Source organism: Crocuta crocuta, unplaced genomic scaffold (genome assembly GCF_008692635.1).
Source record: "Crocuta crocuta isolate KB4526 unplaced genomic scaffold, BGI_CrCroc_1.0 scaffold1676, whole genome shotgun sequence".
Classification (NCBI taxonomy): Eukaryota; Metazoa; Chordata; class Mammalia; order Carnivora; family Hyaenidae; genus Crocuta; species Crocuta crocuta.
The window spans coordinates 102100-117925 of NW_027530560.1; the positions used below are offsets into that span (position 1 = coordinate 102100).

General features: G+C 36.5%; 1 protein-coding gene across 1 annotated transcript in view; it reads left to right on the forward strand.

Annotated features, from left to right (window-relative positions):
• LOC144234535 (rab proteins geranylgeranyltransferase component A 1-like) overlaps positions 1 to 15826 on the forward strand; it is an 82088-nt gene that overhangs the window by 52034 nt on the left and 14228 nt on the right. The window contains exons 5-7 of the mRNA XM_077767846.1: positions 5769 to 5775; positions 12814 to 12853; positions 15285 to 15292. Coding sequence (XP_077623972.1) covers positions 5769 to 5775; positions 12814 to 12853; positions 15285 to 15292 — 55 coding nt within the window. The remainder of the gene's footprint in view (positions 1 to 5768; positions 5776 to 12813; positions 12854 to 15284; positions 15293 to 15826) is intronic.

Consider the following 15826-nt stretch of genomic DNA (forward strand, 5'->3'; position numbering starts at 1 on the left):
TGAGAAATATCTCTCTCTCAAAAATAAATAAAACTTAAAAAAATTAAAAAAATAAAATAAATTCCACATATGAGTTAAATCATAAAGTATTTCCCTTTGACTTATTTCGCTTAGCATTTTGTTCTCTATCTCCATCCATGTTGTTGCAAATGGCAAGATATCATTCTTTTTTGAGGCCGAATAATATTCTGTTATAGATGTATACCACATTCATCTATCCATGGACATGTAGATAATTTGGCTATTGTAAATAATGCTGGTACAAACAGATATGCATTTATCCTTTTGATTTAGTGTTTTTATATTTTTGGGCAAGTACTCAGCAGTACCATTCTTGGGTTGTAAGGTAGTTCTATTTTTAACATTTTGATGAGTCTTCATCCTGTTTGCTGCACCAGTTTGCATTCCCACCAACAGTGCAAAAGGGTTTCTTTTTCTGCCCGTCCTGGCCAACATTTGTTTTTGGTGTTTTTGATTTTAGCCATTCTGAAAGGCATGAAGTGGTATCTCATTGTTTTGATTTGCATTTCCCTGATAATGAGTGATGTTGAGCATGTTTTCCTGTGTCTGTTAGTCATCTGTATGTCTTTGGAGACATGTCTGTTCATGTCTTCTACCCACTTTTTAGTTGGATTATTTGTTTTTGGGGTATTAAGTTTTATAAGTTCATTGTATATTTTGGATACTGACCATTTATTGGATATGTTATTGGCAACTATCTTCTCCCATTCTGTAGGTTGCCTTTTCGTTTTCTTTTTTTCCTCTGTCAGAAGCTTTTTATTTTGATGTATTCCCTAAGTTTAATTTTTCTTTTGTTTCCCTTGCCTCTAGGAGACCTAAAGAAATGTTGCTATGGCCAATATCGGAGAAATTGCTGTCTGTGCTCTCTCCTATGATTTTTTTGTTTTCCAATCTTGCATTTAGGCCTTTCATCCATTTTGAACTTATTTTTGTGTATGATGGAAAAAGTGATTCAGTTTTATTCTTTTGCATGTTGCTATCTAGTTTTCCTAGTAGCATTTGTTGAATAGACTGTTTTGTTTTTTTTTTCTCCCACTGAAAATTCATTTGTCCTTAGTTGAAGACTAATCGACCACATAATTGTGGATTTGTTTCTGGGCCTTCTATTCTGTTCCATTGATATATGTGTCTATTTTTTTTTTTTTTTTTTGCCAGTACCATACTGTTTTGAAGACAACAGCATTGTAATATAACTTGAAGTTTGGAATTGTGATACTTCTAGTTTTGTGTTTTTCTTTTTCAAGATTGCTTTGGCTATTTGAGCTCTTTTGTGCTTCCAGACAGATTTTAGGACTGTTTGTTCTAGTTCTGTGAAAAATGCTGTTGATCTTTACAGGGAATGCATTAAATCTGTAGATTGATTTGGTTAGTACAGAATTTTTAACAATATTTGTTCTTCCCGACCATGAGCATGGAATGTCTTTGCATCTCTTTGCATCGTCTTGAATTTCTTTCATCAGTGCTTTATAGTTTTCAGAGTACAGTTCTTTCACTTTATTGGTTAAGTTTATTCCTAGATATTTTATTGTTCTTGGTGCAATTGTAAATGGGATTGTTTTCTCAATTTCAGTTTCTGCTGCTTAATTATTCTTATTTTTGCTTCATTATTATTGTAATGGAATGAAATAGATATCTATGCATTGATTTTGTATCCTGCAAATTAATTCATTTATGAATTCTAGCAGTGATTTGGTGTAGTCTTTGGTATTTTCTATGTATACTATCATGTCATTTGCAGTTGGTGAAAGTTTTACTTCTTCCTTACCAATTTGAATGCCTTTTATTTCCTTTTTATTGTCTGATTGTTGTGGCTAGGGTTTCTAGTACTATGCTGAATAAAAGTGGTCAGAGTGGACATCCTTGTCTTGTTCCTGATCTTATAGGAAAAGCTCTTAATTTTTCACCACTGAGTATGATCTTAGCTGTGGGTTTTTCATATAAGACCATTATTCTGTTGAGGTATGTCCCTCTAGACTTACTTTGTTTAGGGTTTTTATCAGGAATGATGCTGTACTTTGTCAAATGTGTTTTTCATCAAGTCTTGAACTGATTATATTTTTTTCTTCCTTTTAGTGATGTGATGATGTGTCATGATCATTGTTTTGCAAATATTGAACCACTCTTGCATCACAGAAAAAAAAAAACACTTGATTCTAGTGTATGATTTTTTTAATGTATTGTTGGATACCGNTGTTTATCAGAGATATTGACCAGAAGTTCTCTTTTATTTGTGGTGTTTTTATCTGGCTTTGGTATCAGGGTGATACTGTCCTCAGAGAATGATTTGGAAGTTTTACTTCCTCTTTTGGTTTTTTAGAATACTTTCAGAAGAAAAGATATTGACTTTATAAATGTTTGGTGGAATTCACCTGTGAAGCCATCTGGCCGTGTACTTTTATTTGTTGTGAGTTTTTTGATAACTGATTGAATTTCATTGCTGGTAATTGGTCTGGTCAGATTTTTTATTTCTTCTTCAAGTTTGGTAGGTTACATGTTTGTAGGAATTTTTCCATTCTAGGTTTTTCAGTTTGTTGGCATATAATAATTTAGAATATTCTCTTACAGTTTGTATTTCTGTGGTATTCGTTGTTATATCTCCTCTCTCATTTGTGATTTTTACTAATTTGAGTCTTTTCCCTTTATGATAAGTCTAGCTAGAGGTGTATGAATTGATTTTTTCAAAGAACTTTCTCCTATTTTTTTGTTTTGTTTTGTAGGCTTTGTTGTTTTTCCATCTCCTTTAGGTGTAAGATAAGGTCATTTATTTGAGATTTTTCTTTCTTCTGGAGGTAAATCTGTATTGCTATATACTTCCCTCTTGTAATTGCTTTTGCTGCATCACAAAGGTTTTGAACCATTGTGTTTTGGTTTTCGTTTGTTTCCATGTCTTTTTTAATTTCTTCTTTTTGTCCTAATTGACCCATTTATTGCTTAGGAGCATGTTTAACCTTCATGCATTTGTGGTCTTTCCATTATTTTGTCTGTTGATTGATTTCTAGTTTAATAGTGTTGTTTTCAGAGGGGTGCATGATATGACTTCAGTCTTTTTGAATTTGTTAAGACTTGTTTTGTGGCCTAATATGAGATCTGTTTTCGAGAATGTTTCATGTGCACTTTAAAATAGTGTGTAGGGACACCTGGGTGGCTTAGTCAGTTCAGTGTCTGACTCTTGATTTCACCTCAGGTCATGATCCCTGTGTCATGGTATCAAGCCCTGCATTGGGCTCCATGCTAAGTGTCAAGCCTGCTTGAGATTCTTCCTCTACCCCTCTCCCTGATTGTGCTCTCTCTCTAAGATTAAATGAATGAATGAATGAATGTATATTATGCTGTTTTAAGATGGAATGTCGTGAATATATCTGTAAAATCATATGGTCTAGTGTGTCATTCAAAGGCATCATTTCCTTGTTGACTTTCTGTTTAGAATCTGTCCCTCAATGTAAGTGGCTTGTTAAAGTCCCTTACTAGTATTGTATTATCATCAGTTAATTTCTTTACATTTGTTATTAACTGTTTTATGTATTTGGGTGCTCTCTTGTTGGGTGCAGAAACATTTTATAATTATTAAATCCTTTGGTTAAATTATCTTTTTAATAATTAATATGGTGTCCTTTGTCTCTTGTTACAGTTTTTGTTTTAATGTCTATCTTGTCCAATATAAGTATTGCTATCCTGTCTTTCTTTTTTTAAAAAAAAAATTTATGTTTTAGTTTTGAGAGCAAGAGAGACAGAGCACGAGCAGGGGAAGGGGCAGAGTGAGAGGGAGACACAGAATTTGAAACAGGCTCCAGGCTCTGAGCTGTCAGCACAGAGCCCAACGTGGGGCTCGAACTCACAGACCACGAGATCATGACCTGAGCCAAAGTCAGATGCTTAACTGACTGAGCCATCTAGGCTCCCCAATCCTGTCTGTCTTTTGATATTCATTTGCATGTTAAATGTTTCTCCATCCCCGTACTTTAATTAAATGTGCAGGTAAATGAGTCTTGTAGGCTGCATATAGATGGGTCTTGTTTTTTAACCTAATATGTTACCCTATGTCTTTTGCTTGGAGCATTTATTTCATTTACCTCCAAAGTGATTATTGATAGATATGTATTTATCACCATTTTGCTACTTGTTTTGTGATTGCTTTTGAGGTTTTTCTTGCTAATTGAGCATTGTAATCACATCATAACTTTGGCGTAGCTGCTCTGCACTTCTCTTATCTTTCTGTCTAGAGTTCCAGAATGGTTGCCACAATTCTAAAGAGGTTTTCATTCAGTAAAAAGATCTTATCATGATGGGAAAGAGGAGAGTTTTCCTGACCTAAGTATTATTATTACTGTTATTATTATTATTATTATTACTACACTAGAGAGTCTTCATCAAGAGCTCTCAGTACACTCTGCTCTGTTTCATCAGCTAAATCTAGATAACTAGCTTATTCCTAATTCAGTTACCAGCAAAGAGCTGTAAATTGGAATAATTGTCTTTAATCAGCCATGATCCTTTCCCTAGTTCTGGGCACCTTCTACCTGATATTAGAACAGAATTATGGCTCTTTTGCCAGGGAGGAAGAGACTAATGGTTGCTGGGTAGACAATCAGTAGTACTTGCTATACATCATCATTTCATGAAATTTTATTCCTGAAGAAATGTGACAAGAAGTTGATATTTCAGCTATATCCTACAATATGTGTTAACATTTTAAATTAGTAAGAGTAGGAAAATGTGTCTACCAATATATTTTATTGTAGCAATTCAAAATTGAATGTAGTGGCCTTTTATAGTGCTAATTTCTGGAACAATGAATTTTGGATAGTGTGATTTTTGTAAATTTTATTAGTAACCATTAAACATTTATTTGTAGGAGTAACCAGCTGGGTGGTAGAAGTTTAACATATACTGTGCAAATCACATATGATTGGCCTTAGAACAGCACATACAAAGTAAAAGAATTACAATTTTTGCAAAAAGATCTACTAGGGAGAAAAAGGTACAAATGGCTGAAAAACAGTTAAAACCTATGTTGTATAAATTAACTAGTTGTTTGGCATTTTTTAATTTGATTCATCTCAAAGTGTGACTGATATAAGGCATATATAAGGTATGTTCACTTCAAGGTATTTGTTAAGACAATTTATTTATAAAGCAATGCTGGATAATACCTGAATTTATACCCCTATATTCTCAAGATTATATATTTATTTTGGCAATCAGTATAAAAAGCCTTATAGAAAGTAGTATTCATCAGTTGCAGGTAGGTCAAATTATCTCAAAAATACTGTTAAACTGTATTGTAAATGGCCTTTGAAATTCAAATAAGCAATATAAATGACATTAGATTCCATTTGCGTAATCTTTTTGATGTTGAACAGTTTTATAAGAACTAAAGCACATTTTTTCCCCTTTATATTTTAAAAATCATAATAGCATTTTGCATTCATAGTTTGTATTGAGAGCTTATAATCTAGCCACATTCATTTACAACTGGCAAAGGTGTTCTTATAACTTTTAAATACTTTTGTATTTGAGTTATTTATTCTGGAGTTTTCTTCAAAGGGTTGAATTATCCTTTTTAATGCTTTTTTTAAACCACAATATAAAGCTTTAATTTTGAGGAAAGATTAGTTATTTTTGATGAATAGAATTTGGTTACTGGTGCATTTAAGTGGAGTTTTGGGAACTATTTGGTGTTTTTAGAACTTCTAGTTAGGTGTTGAATTCAACTTTAGCAGAAGTCCAAAAATATTGTTAATTAAAAGTAAGGACGTGATTGTGTTTTTATTGCACATGATTTCCATAGTGCTAGGGATTTCATGATTATGAGAATAGTAAAACTTACTAATTTATGGATGTAGGATAAATTCACAAAGAATTTCTTTATACTTATACCTTTAATTAAATATTTTGTCATATCTTCCAGATTGTTCAGCATTAATACATTTCATTCACTGTAGGAAACCCCTTTACTCAAAATGTAATAGATATCCACTGACTAGATGAATTGCTATGCTCAGTTTCCATGGTGTTAACATTAAGGTGTGTAATAAGTTGCCATATTTTGTCTTATCTGTGTAATTGATTGTCATGTTATTTCATAGTTTAATCTATAGGTGTGAAACTTTTGCTGAAAGTTGTCACCGTAGTTCCCTCATTAAATACACTTTGGTTCATTTGCTTTTTAAAATAATGAGAGTGAATGTAGAGCATGAACAATCCTATAGAAAATATACAAATCACATGTCATATTATTGATCTTCAGTTTTAATGTCACTAATGACAATGGTATGGGGTTATGGTCAAAGAGCTTTCAGTGTGTGATCTCAGAAAACTAGGTATGTATATTCTGAGTTGTCTCTTGACCTATGTGAAGGTTAGCATTATCTTATACTTGATAAGTATCTCATGTTTGATTAGTCTTTTAGATTTTATAAAACACTTTCCTTATATGTTAGCTCATTTACGTTACAGCAGCCTCATGAAAGGTAAGAAAGGTGGACTGACTCCCATTTTACAGATGAGGAATCTGAGAGATTAAATGACCTGACTAATATCTGATAATTCATGCATCTAGGTCTAGAACTTTTGCCACTATGCCTTCCTAGATCTAAAAGATATTATTAGAACATGAATAATATCAAGGTTTATTTCATTATATAAATTAAAATTACTGTATTATAATAGTTAAGATCTTGGCACTTTATTTCTTTTGGGGAGGGAACTGTAAATATTTTTTTCTAAGCTTTTATTTAACTCCAGTTATTTAATATACTGTGTACCGTTAGTTTCAGATGTACAATTTAGTGATTCAAGTGCTGTCTTAATCCGCATCACCTATTTAACCCATCCCCCTAACCCACCTCCCCTCTGGTAACCATCAATTTGTTTTCTATAGTTACGAGTCTGTTTCTTGGTTTTCTCCTCTTTTTTCTCCTCTAGGTCCATTTGTCTTCTTTCTTAAATTCCACATATGAGCAAAATCATATGGTATTTGTCTTTGACTAACTTATTTTGCTTAGCATAACACTCTTGAGTTCCATACACCTTGTTGCAAATGACAAGATTTCATTCGTTTTCATGGTTGAGTAATATTCCTATGTGTGTGTGTGTAGGGGGGATGGGTGGATAGATGGATGATGGATGGATAGATACATACCACATCTTCTTTTCTGATTCATTTGTCAATGGACATTGGGGCTCTTTACAAAATTTGCTATTCTTTTTTTTTTTTTCTGAGAGAGAGAGAGAGACAGCGTGAGCAGGGGAGGGTCAGAGAGAGAGGGAGACACAGAATCTGAAACAGGCTCCAGGCTCTGAGCTAGCTGCCAGCACAGAGCCTGATGCAGGGCTCGAACCCATGAACCGCGAGATATGACCTGAGCCGAAGTCGGACGCTTAACCAACTGAGCCACCCAGGCGCCCCCAAAATTTGCTATTCTTGATAATCCTCATATAAATGTCAAGGGACATGTACCTCCTCAAAATAATATTTTTGTATTCATTGGGTAAATACCTAGAAGTACAATGGCTGGATCATATTGTAGTTCTATTTTTAACATTTTGAGGAACCTCCATACTCTTCCAGAATGGCTTCATCAGTTTCCATTCCCATAACCAGTGTAAGATGATTCCCCCTTCTCCACAACTTAACCAGCACTTGTTATTTCCTGTGTTCTTAATTTTATCTTTTCTGACATGTGTGAGGTGATACCTCGTTGTGATTTTGATTTGTATTTCCCTAATGATGTTTGTTGTTGAGTATCTTTCCATGTTGGGTCATCTGAGCATCTTCTTTGGAAAAAAATGTTAGTTTCTTCTGTCCATTTCTTAACTGGATTATTTGTTTCTTGGGTATTGAGTTTTATAAGATCTTTATAGATTTAGGATACTAATCTTTCTTCAGATATAGCATTTGCAAATATTGTATCCCATTCTGTAGGTTGCCTTTCAGTTATGTTGATTGTTTCCTTCATTATGCAGAAAAATTTTATTTTGATGAATTCCCATTAGTTTGTTTTGGCAGTTGTTTCCCTTTTCTCAGGAGACCTATCTAGTAAGAAGTTGCTATGGCTGATATCAAAGAGATTGTTGCCTGTGTTCTCCTCTAGGATTTTAATGGCTTCCTGTCTCACATTTAAGTCTTTCATCCATTTGACTTTATTTATTTATTTATTTATTTATTTATTTATGAGAGAGAGAGAGAGAGAGACAGTGTGATCAGGGGAGGGTCAGAGAGAGAGGGAGATACAGCATCTGAACACAAGCTCCAGGCTCTGAGGTAGCTGTCAGCACAGAGCCGGATGCAGGACTTGAACCCACGAACCATGAGATCATGACCTGAGCTGAAGTCAGACGCTCACCGACTGAGCTATCCAGGCACCCCATTTGACTTTATTTTTGTATATAGTGTAAGAAAGTGGTCTAGTTTCATTCTTCCACATGTTGAGTTTCCCAACACCATTTGTTGAAGAGATAGTCTGTTATACACTGGATATTCTTTCTTGCTTTGTTGAAGATTAAGTGACCATATAGTTGTGGGGTGATATATGGGCTTTCTGTTGATCCTTTTTAAATTTTTTTTTTTAAAAATGTTCATTTTTGAGAGCGAGAGACAGAGTATGAGGAGAGGGGAAGAGAAAGAGACAGAGACAGAGACAGAGAGACAGAATCTGAAGCAGGATCCAGGCTCCAAGTAGTCAGCACAGAGCCTGATGCAGGACTCGGTCACACAAACCATAAGATCATGACTGGAGCCGAAGTTGGATGCCTATCTAACTGAGCCACCCAGGTACTCCTATTTTCTTCTGTTGATCTATATGTCTGTTTTTGTGCCAGTACTATACTGTCTTGATAACTACAGCTTTGTAATGACTTGAAGCCCGGAATTGTGATGCCTCATGCTTTCCTTTTCTTTTTCAAATGCTTTGGTTTTTCAGGGTCTTTTGTAATTCCATAAAAATTTTAGGATTGTTTGTTCTACCTCTATGAAAAATACTGGTCGTATTTTAATAGAGTTTGCATTAAATGTGTAGATTGCATTGGGTAGTATAGACATTTTAACAATTTTTGTTTGTCCAGTCCCTGAACATGGAATGTTTTTCCATTTCTTTGTGTCATCTTCAGTTTCTTTCATTAGTGTTTTATAGTTTTCAGAGTGCAGATCTTTTACCTCTTTGGGTAGGTTTATTCCTAGGCATCTCATGGGTTTTTAGTGCAATTGTAAATGGGATTGATTCCTTAATTTCTCTTTCTGCTTCTTCATCGTTGATGTATAGAAACACAGTAGATTTCTGTACATTGATTTTGTATCCTGCTACTTGACTGAATTCAAGTATCAGTTTTAGCAATTTTTTGTAGAGTCTTTTACGTTTTCTATGTAGAGTAAGGTGTCGTCTGCGAATAGTGAAAGTTTGATTTCTTCCTTACTGATTTGGATGTTTTTTATTTCTTTTTGTTGTCTGATTGCTGAGGCCTGGAATTCCAGAACTGTGTTAAATAATATTGGTAAAAGTGGACATCCTTGCCTTGTCCCTGACCATGGAGTTTATAAAGCTCTCATTTTTCCCCATTGAGTATGATATTAGGTGTGGGTTTTTCAAATATGGCCTTCATTATTGTTGATGTATGTCCCATTTAACCCTACCTTGTTGAAGCTTTTTACCACGAATGTATGTTGTACTCTTTCAAATGTCTTTTCTGAATCTTTTCAAAGGATCATATGGTTCTTATCCTTTCTTTTATTAGTGTGGTGTATCACATTGATTGATTTTCAAATACTGAACAATTCTTGTAGCCCAGATAAATCGCACTTGATCATGGTAAATGATTCTTTTAATGCAATGTAAGATTCGATATGGTAATATTTTATTGGTAATATTTGGATCCCTGTTCACCAGGAATATTGTCCTATACTTCTCTTTTTTGTTGTACTATGCCTGGTTTTGGAATCAAGTTAATGCTGGCCTCATAGAATCAATTTGGAAGTTTTCCTTTCGTTTTTACTTCTTGGAATAGTTTGAGAAGAATAGATCTTAATGCTCCTTAAAATGTTTTATAGAATTCCCTGTGAAGCTTTTTGGTCCTGGACTTTTGTTTGTTGGGAGATTTTTGATTACTGAATCAATTTTTTTGTGGGTTGTCTGTTCAAGTTTTCTATTTCTTCCTATTTCAGTTTTTGACATTTATATATTTTTAGGAATTCATAAATTTTCTTCCTGCCCAAATTGTTGGCATATAGTTTTCCCATAATGTTCTGAGATAATTGTTTGTATTTTTGTGGCATTGGTTATTAAATCTCTTTTCTCATTTGTGATTTTATTTGGGTCCTATCTATTTTGATAAGTCTAGCTAGGGGCTCCTGGTTTCTTGATCTGTTCTGATTTTTTTAGTTTTCTTATTTATTTCTGTTCTTTTTATTTCCCTTCTGCTGGCATTAGCCTTTGCCTGTTCTTTTTGTACTCCTTTAGGGTTAGGTGGTCTATTTAAGATTTTTCTTGCTTCTTGAGGTAAGCTGTATTGCTATATACTTCCCTACTAGGACCACTTTTGTTGCATCTCAAAGGTTTTGGACTATCTTGGTTTCATTTGATTCAGTGTTTTTTAAAATTTCTTGTTTTACTTCCTGGTTGACCCATTCATTCCTCAGTAGCATGTTGTTTAACTTCCATGTATTTTGGGTCTTTTCAAGTTTTTTCCTGTGATTGACTTCAGATATCAGCCCTGTGGTCAGAAAAAATGCATGGTAGGATCTTAGTCATTTTGTACTTGTTGAGGCCTGATTTATGACCTAGTATTTAATCTTTTCTGGAGAATGTTACATGTGGACTTCAAAAGAATGTGTATTCTGTTTTAGGACAAAATGTTTGAAGTATATTGGTGATGTCCATCTGGTTCAGTGTGTCGTTTAAAGTAATTGTTTCCTTGTTGATTTTCTACTCAGATGATCTTTCCATTGATGTAAAAGGGGTGTTAAAGCCCCCTGCTATCATTGTAGTATTATTTATCAGTTCTTTTATGTTTGTTATTGTTTTATACCTTTGGGTCCTCCATGTTGGAGGCATAAATATTTACGATAATTAGATCTTTTTGTTGAATAGTCTGCTTTATTATGATATAGTGACCGTCTTCATTTCTTGTTACAGTCTTTAAAGTCTGATATAAATATTGCTACCATGGCTTTCTTTTGATGTCCATTTGCATGATAAAGATTCTTCCATCTCTTTTTTAATCTGCAGGTGTCTTTAGGTATAAAATGAGTCTCTTGTAGGCATCATTTACATGGGTCTTGTTTTCTAATCCTTTCTGACACTGTATGTCTCTTGATTGGAGCATTTGTCCATTTATATTCAGGGGAATTATTGATAGAAATGTATTGCCATATTATTACATGTTATTTCTGGAGATGTTCTCTGTTCCTTTCTTGTCTTTGTCACTTTTGGTTTTTCTTTTCCAGTCAAAGAGTTCGCTTTAATATTTTTGCAGAGTGGTTTACTGGTAACAGATTGCTTCTGTTTTTGCTTGTCTGGGTAAGTCTTTATTTCTCCTATTCTGGATGATAGGCTAACTGAATAAGGTATTTGTGGCTGCATATTTCCCCCATTAATCATGTTTAATTTATCATGTCAGTCTCTTCTGGCTTGCCAAGTTTCTGTGGCAGGTAGTTTTATGNTGTCTTGCCACTTTTTGTTTTTTGTTGTTGTTTTGTTTATACTTTGCAAATTTAATTACTATATGTCTTGGTGTTGGGACTGCTTTTGTTGATTTTGATTAGAGTTCTCAGGACATTCTGGATGTAGATGTCTGTTTACATCCCCAAATTAGAGAAGTTTTAAACTATTATTTCTTTAAATGAACTTTCTGCCCCCTTTTCTTTCTCTTCTTCTTTTTATTTCTTTATTTTTTACAAATACTTTATTGTCAACTTGGTTTCCGTGTAACACCCAGTGCTCATCCCCACAGGTGCCCTCCTCCATGGCCATCTCCCCCCTCACCCCCCACCACCCATCAGTCCTCGTTTGTTCTCAGCATTCAAGAGGCTCTCATGATTTGACTTCCTCCCTCTTCAACACCTTTTTCCCCCTTCTTCTCCCCCACGATCCTCCGTTAAGTTCCTCCTAATCCTCCTATACGTGCACACAAAGGTATTTGTCCTTCTCTGCCTGACTTATTTCACTCAGCATAACACCCTCAAGGTCCATCCATCTGGATGACCTGTTTGGAGAAGTGTCTGTTCATATCTTCTGCCCATTTCTTGACTGGGTTGTTTGTTTTTCGGGTGTGGAGTTTGGTGAGTTCCTTATAGATTTTGGATATTAACCCTTTATCTGATGTGTCATTTGCAACTATCTTTTCCTACTCTGTTGGTTGCCTATTAGTTTTATGGATTGTGTCCTTTGCTCTGCAGAAGCTAATTGCTTGTATTTCTGAGGGGTTGATTGTAATAAGTCCATTTTCATTCATGATTTTGTCTATTTGGGTGCTCTCTTTTCTTTTTGAGAAGCCTAGCTAGAGGTTTGTCATTTTTGTTTAGTTTTTCAAAAAACCAACTCTTGGGTTCATTGATCTGTTCTATTGTTTCTTTGGTTTCTACGTTGTTTCTTTCTGCTCTGATTTTTACTATTTCTCTTCTTCTACTGGGTTTGGGATGCTCATGTTGCTCTGCCCCTAGTTCNACGCCTTGTGTACTTTGGCTTGTTTCTTGAGGTAGCCCTGGAGAAGAAAACAGACAGACAAACACTCAGGGAGCAGGAGCACACAAATGCACGACAAATTCAAGTAACATGCAAACCGAGAGGGAAAACGAAGAAGTTAAGAGAAAAGATGGAGGAGGGAGGGCGAATAATAGAGAGTATAAAATACATGAAAGGTTCAAAAAGGAGAAAAGAAAAGGAAAAAAGAAGAAAACCGATGGACAAAGAACGGTTCAAAGCATATAACCGGATTTTCCCAGCTACTGTTAAATATCCGTGTGTATGCAGTGCTGGTTGAAGAGCATAGAGAAAGAGAGAAGACAGGGCGGGGATGAGGCAAAATTGGAAATAGAATGAACAGGCAGAAGGATAAGAAGTTTTTTTCAAAGAGCTAAAGGGTGGACAATGGTTGGAGAGGTGAGCGAAGGGCGCTGGTGTTATCCAGAGATACTATATAGTCTAATTACTCCTGAGAAAAAGAGAAGAGAATGTCGGTAGGTGTAGAATTTACATCTACACAATGGACTAGTTGTGACTGTTTAAGCAAGCTGGTGACCAAAGTTAATCAGGTCAGTGTTCCAGGGGAAAAGGATTTAAAAAAAAAGGAAGGAGGAGTGCAGCTCTCTAGCAGGGATGGGTGTGGTGTGATCCAGTGCATCAGGTGCAAGTTCTGCCTTAGTGGTTGTGGGGAGGAGAGTTTGGTGCACCAGTTCCTTCTTGAACCAAGCGTTGCACCTCCCTTTTTTGGGTGTGTAAGTCCCATGCTGGGTGGATCCTGCTCTTTAACCCAGGCCAGGCTAGTTTCCCTGTGCCCTACTGAAATTGCAGTAGACACAACCTTGCAATCCCCTCTGGGAAATTCCAAGCCTCTTGCCTAGCCCTGGGGCTGGAGCCAGAAGCCTCTGCTCCTCTTCCTCCAGGTCGATTTGGCTAGCATGGGCAAGGGCTTGTCTGCAGGGTGAGTCTGGCCCTCTGGAGTGTGGGAAACCAGGTCCCTCTGTGTCTTGCCACCCGAAACACGAACTCGCAGGCAAATCTCCCAGTTTCAAGCCCTTGGCCTTCCCTCTGAAGTTCCAGCCAGCTCGTAGCTCGGAGGTATGTGCACGGCTCCTCCAGGAATCCAGCCACACTGGGAGTACAAAGGAACAAAGGAGTGGTACCCACAGGCGCGTTGCCACTCCAGATGGCTCAGGGATGAGATGGAGCGAGGAGATTTAGTGTGCACCTTCCTTCTGTCCCCTGAGCAGAGGTTTTTCTGTTTCCCAGCGGCAGGGACTGGCAGGGACCTTGAGTGTCTTGAGTAGATTCGGACTCTCTTTTTTCCACTATCACTCCCCGCAGAGGGGGATCGCCCCGTCCCTCCAGACTCCGATCCCTGCCCGATTTTATTTTCCCAAGTTTGCACTCCCGTTAGAAGGATTTCTCAGTAGATTCTGTGTCCTTTCTCTCCCAATCTCTTGGGTTCTGTAAGGTTTCCTATGGCTTCAGATCTTTTCCGTGTGAGATATGGGGGCGAGTGCAATGCACGGAGATCCCTACTTCTCCACTATCTTGCCTTCTTCCTGTCTTTAAAGTCCAGTTTGTCTGATATAAGTATAGCTACTCTAGCTTTCTTTCGACTTCCCGTAGCAGGATATGTATTTCTCCATTCCCTTACCTTTAGTCTGAAGGTATCTTCCAATCTAAAATGCATTACTTGTAGACAGCAAATAGATGCATTTTGGTTTTTTGTCCATTCTGCTACACTATGTCTTTTGATTGGAGCATTCAGCCCATTTACATTCAGTGTTAGTATTGAAATATGTGGGTTTAGAGTCATTGTGTCCTTTGTGGGATTCATGCTTGAGTTGGTGTCTGTTGTATCTTGCTTTCCTTGCAACATTTCTCTTAGAGAGTCCCCCTCAGGATTTCTTGTTGGGCTGGTTTAGTCGTGATGAATTCCTTCAATTTTTGTTTATTTGGAAAGACTTTTAACTCTCTTTTCTGAATTACAGGATTGCTGGATAGAGGATTCTTGGCTGCATGTTTTTCTGTTCATCACATTGAAGATCTCCTGCCATTCCTTTCTGACCTGCCAAATTTCAGTAGATAGGTTTGTCACCACTCTGGTAGCTTTCCCTTTGTATGTTAGGGCCCTTTCCTCCCTAGCTGCTTTCAAAATTCTCTCCTTGTCCTTATATTTTGCCAGTTTCACTATGATATGTTGTGCAGAAGATCGATTCAAGTTATGTCTGAGGGGAGTTCTCTGTGCCTCTTGAATTTCAACTTCTACTTCCCTCTCCAGCTTGGGGAAGTTCTCTGCTATAAATTGTTCCTGGACTCCTTCAGCACCTTTCCCTCTCTCTTCCTCTTCGGGGATTCCTATGATAAGGATCTTGTTCTGTTTGATTGCATCGCTGATCTCTTGAACTCTTCTTTCATGTTCCTGGATCAATTTCTCTCTTCTTTCTCAGTTTCTTCTTTTTCTATAATAGTGTGTTCTAAGTCACTTACTCTCCTTTCTGCCTCTTCAATCTGTGCATTGGATGCATCCAGTTTATTATGTATCTCATTTATCACATTTTTCAGCTCACCATAACTGTTTTTAAGCTCATAGTGTTTGTAGCCATAGTTTCTCTGATGTCCTCCATGCTTTTTCAAGCTCGGCGATTAATTTTATGATTATTGTTTTAAATTCTTGTTCAGTTATGTTGCTTATATCTGTTTTGAACAGTTCTGTAGCTGTCATTTCTTCCTGGAGTTTCTTTGGAAGAGAGTTCTTCCGTTTCATCATTTTGGTTAGCATTCTATCTCTTGTTAATTTTAAAAGCTTGTTGTAAACTACCCCTGTGGGTTCCACTGTATTAAAGAGGGCTCTTTGACTATTCAGGGACTTTCTGTTCCGGATGTGTTCTTTGGATGGTGTCTCTTGGTTTCTCTTGTTGAGCGTTTGGTTATTTTGTTTCCCTACTGGTAGTGGTATTTGGAACTCTCCACCATGTGTAGTTTGGCTNGCGTTGCCAATCACTTCTTCCTTCTGATCTCCTTGTGCTGAGGATGTAGCCAAGGTGAGCTGAGTTCTGTGCCCACGCCCTGCCTTATTTCCACGTCCCAGTCCTTGGTCTTTGTTATACCTCCCTGAAGGTTCCCTC